We start from the raw sequence: 3,071 nt of genomic DNA, 5'->3' as shown, positions 1-3,071 counted from the left end.
AGTCCTTCAGAAGCTTTCCACAACGTCACCAAATCCTTGTGTTCTTTATGATTTATTTTTACTTCTTTATTGATTGTGGTGATGCATGAGTATTTAATTTACCAATGTCAATTTTTTACAACTATTTGAATTGATGTTGCGTCTAAGTGAAATTCAAGTATGTTAATTAGAACAGTTAGGGGTCAAAACAGAATTTTCACAATTCACTCACATTATCTATGTTATTCTTAATAAATCAGGTTATTTAATTTTCCTTTTTTCTTAATGATATGTTGTACAATTGAAACTAGTTTCCCATTTAAAGATATCATATGCCACAAAATGACTTACATGTTTTTTTATAAGCAGAGGAGCATTACATATGGCTATTAAAAACTTCCTTCTAATTGTTTCAAAACAAAACTACAATAGAGATTGGAAAATTGTAAACAGAACACTTTGTTTCATATTCATAATAACCATTATTCATAACCAAATAGACACATAGGTGTCCATCATCACCTATTAAGTATAACTAATGACAAATACAGTTTGACAACCTTTCTAGCTTATAAAATGCAAAATTATAGCACCAGTACATTCGATTCTCAATCAAATTGAAGCATCGTTGTTGCCAATAAGGATTAATATAAAGAATACAAGCTACACCAATAAAGAAAATAATGTATGATACGATAAAAGTTGTGGAGAAGACTAAAGGATCCACATCATACCATTTTCCGTGACTTGCATTTGAAGATTTTATTGGTGATGGAGGTGATTTATCAACCCTGGTGCAACTTTTCTCTAGTGGTGGTCCACAAAGAAATGGATTTCCTTCATAACTGCTATTTTCAAATGTTCCAAATTGTCCTTTCATGTCTGGAACTTTACTTGATAAGTTGTTGTAAGCCACATTGAAAACTGCTAGAAAGTGCAGATCAATCAATGTTGAAGGAATTTCTCCACTCAAATTGTTGTGAGAAAGGTCCAAACTCTCCAACTGAGTCAATTTTGAGAATGTATTTGGAATGGAACCTGTCAACTGATTGTAAGACAAATTTAGCGCAAGAATTGGAGATAGTTGTCCTAACTCTGGAGGGATGTCACCTGTTAGTTTGTTGACTGACAAATCCAATCCAGACATGAGATCAAGAATGCCACCCTTGTAGAAGTAAGATCTATATTTCGTTACAAACTCAATCCCAATTTTTGCAGCAACCTCTCGTTCTACCTCAAAATTTTCAAAATTCCTTTTGAGGATACTTTGATATGGGACAATTATATCTCTGACCTCCAAAAATGTGGAATTTGGTTCAGTAAGGCCATCAAAAGCATCTATCTTCCCAAATGTTAGGTTGTGAAAGCAATGCGGTATTGTTCCAGAAAAATTGTTCCTGGAAAGATCCATTATCGCAATATTCTTTAACCAACACAGCTTGTTCTGAATCACACCACTAAAATTGTTGCCACTCAACAACAATATTCTTAAATTTGGAAGCATGCCCACTCCAATAGGGATTCTACCATAAAATTTATTATCTCTAATGTCCAATGTCACCAGATGAAGTGAAAAATTGAAAGAAAGTTTCGGTAATGATCCAGTGAGTTTGTTGCCTTGTAAAAATAGATGTTGAATAGTATATAAATCAACGCAAGAAGGTGACCATTCAGAAAGCAAGTTATGAGAAAGGTCTATTAAAATAAATGCATGCATTTCACATGGAATTGGACCTTCGAAAAAATTATTACTCATGTCTGCAGACCATGCGTACCGCAGATTTCCTGCTAGCCATCTAGGAATTAAACCTGAGAAGCCATTGTCGCTAATATCTAGGAGCCCCAGCCGACTACCAACTGCTGGTACCACAGTTGGCAAAGTACCTGTTAACTGATTGTTTTTTAATTCCAAAATACGTAAGCTACTGTTAAAATATCGGAATCCCTTTGAGAAAATTTCACCATGAAATTTATTATAAGATAACTTCAAAACTGCCATGGAGGTGCAATTGGCAACCAATTTCATTGGCACCTCTCCTGAAAAATTATTATTGGACAAGTCCAATTTCTCCAAATTACTCATGTCACCAATTGAGGATGGGAGAAAACCTTCAAAATGATTTTGAGATATATTTAGATATTGTAAGTTTGGAATCACCTTTCCAATAGTTTCCTGCAACTGCCCATTAAAGTTATTGTAAGAGAAATCCAACCAAGAAAGATTATTGCAGTGAGCTATTGGCAAGTGAAATTGACCCCCAAAATAATTATCCCGAAGATTTAGCAATTGCAATCTAGTATTATTTTCAATCAACCAAACGGGGAAGCTTCCCTTCAACCTATTGTGAGAGATATCAACCAATTCCAATTCTTGCTGGTAAAAGAGAAACTTTGGAATGTTGGAGGATAACTTATTCAGATCACAGTTAGGCAGCACTAGCACCTTTAACTGAAACGAAGGTTCCCAACTGGGATTTTCAGTTTCAATTTCAAATGTGTTGCTTTCACTCACAATTTTGTTATCGTCTTCAATCCGGTAGTTTTCACCTTTCAATCGAATCACTCTGAGCTTAGAGTGATTGGCAAATGAGCTGAATGAGAATAAACCGCCAAAACGATTATAACTAAGATCAATGTACTCAAGGGATGTCAAGTTGGCTATCACAGATGAAGACAAATTTCCACTGAATTGGTTCTTAGATAGATCTAATAACCTAAGAGATGTCAAACGACTTAGGCATGGAGGGAGGATCCATTCAAAGTGATTCTCAGAAAGATCTAACTCTTCAAGTTTTTTCAGCATACCCAAATCTGTCAAAAGCAATAACATTAATAGTGTCCATCCTAATTATGTGCCAATGTAAAAATCAACAAGACAATCAATTAGTTTACTAGCCAGAATAGTAATTGGAAAGAATATGTTTTGACCCCTTGGATTATCAACCAGTAGATTAAATTATTTACGCCAATTAACAAAATTATGTAAACAAGATTATCATAGGTTAATCACCCCAAGCAAGCATGTCACCCTATGTAAAAAGTAATTCATGATAAATTCAGGAATATGGTGACGAAGTGAAAAATTAATGGAG

The 3,071-nt window shown here is 34.5% G+C and overlaps 1 protein-coding gene across 1 annotated transcript; it reads right to left on the bottom strand.

Moving 5' to 3' along the window:
- Nucleotides 1-497: 497 nt before the first annotated feature.
- On the bottom strand, nucleotides 498-2,809 carry LOC126727798 (receptor-like protein 13). The gene has a single exon (XM_050433712.1). The coding sequence runs from the start codon at nucleotides 2,807-2,809 to the stop codon at nucleotides 515-517; it is 2,295 nt and encodes a 764-aa protein (XP_050289669.1). The 3' UTR covers nucleotides 498-514.
- Nucleotides 2,810-3,071: the final 262 nt, after the last annotated feature.

This window comes from Quercus robur, chromosome 5 (assembly GCF_932294415.1).
Source record: "Quercus robur chromosome 5, dhQueRobu3.1, whole genome shotgun sequence".
Classification (NCBI taxonomy): Eukaryota; Viridiplantae; Streptophyta; class Magnoliopsida; order Fagales; family Fagaceae; genus Quercus; species Quercus robur.
Note: the sequence above shows the minus strand (reverse complement) of the source record. Positions and strands in the feature narration are given on the sequence as shown.

Bases quoted from the DNA above. Each gene is read 5' to 3' on its own strand.
- LOC126727798 (XM_050433712.1), bottom strand. From the start codon at position 2,809: ATGTTATTGCTTTTGACAGATTTGGGTATGCTGAAAAAACTTGAAGAG.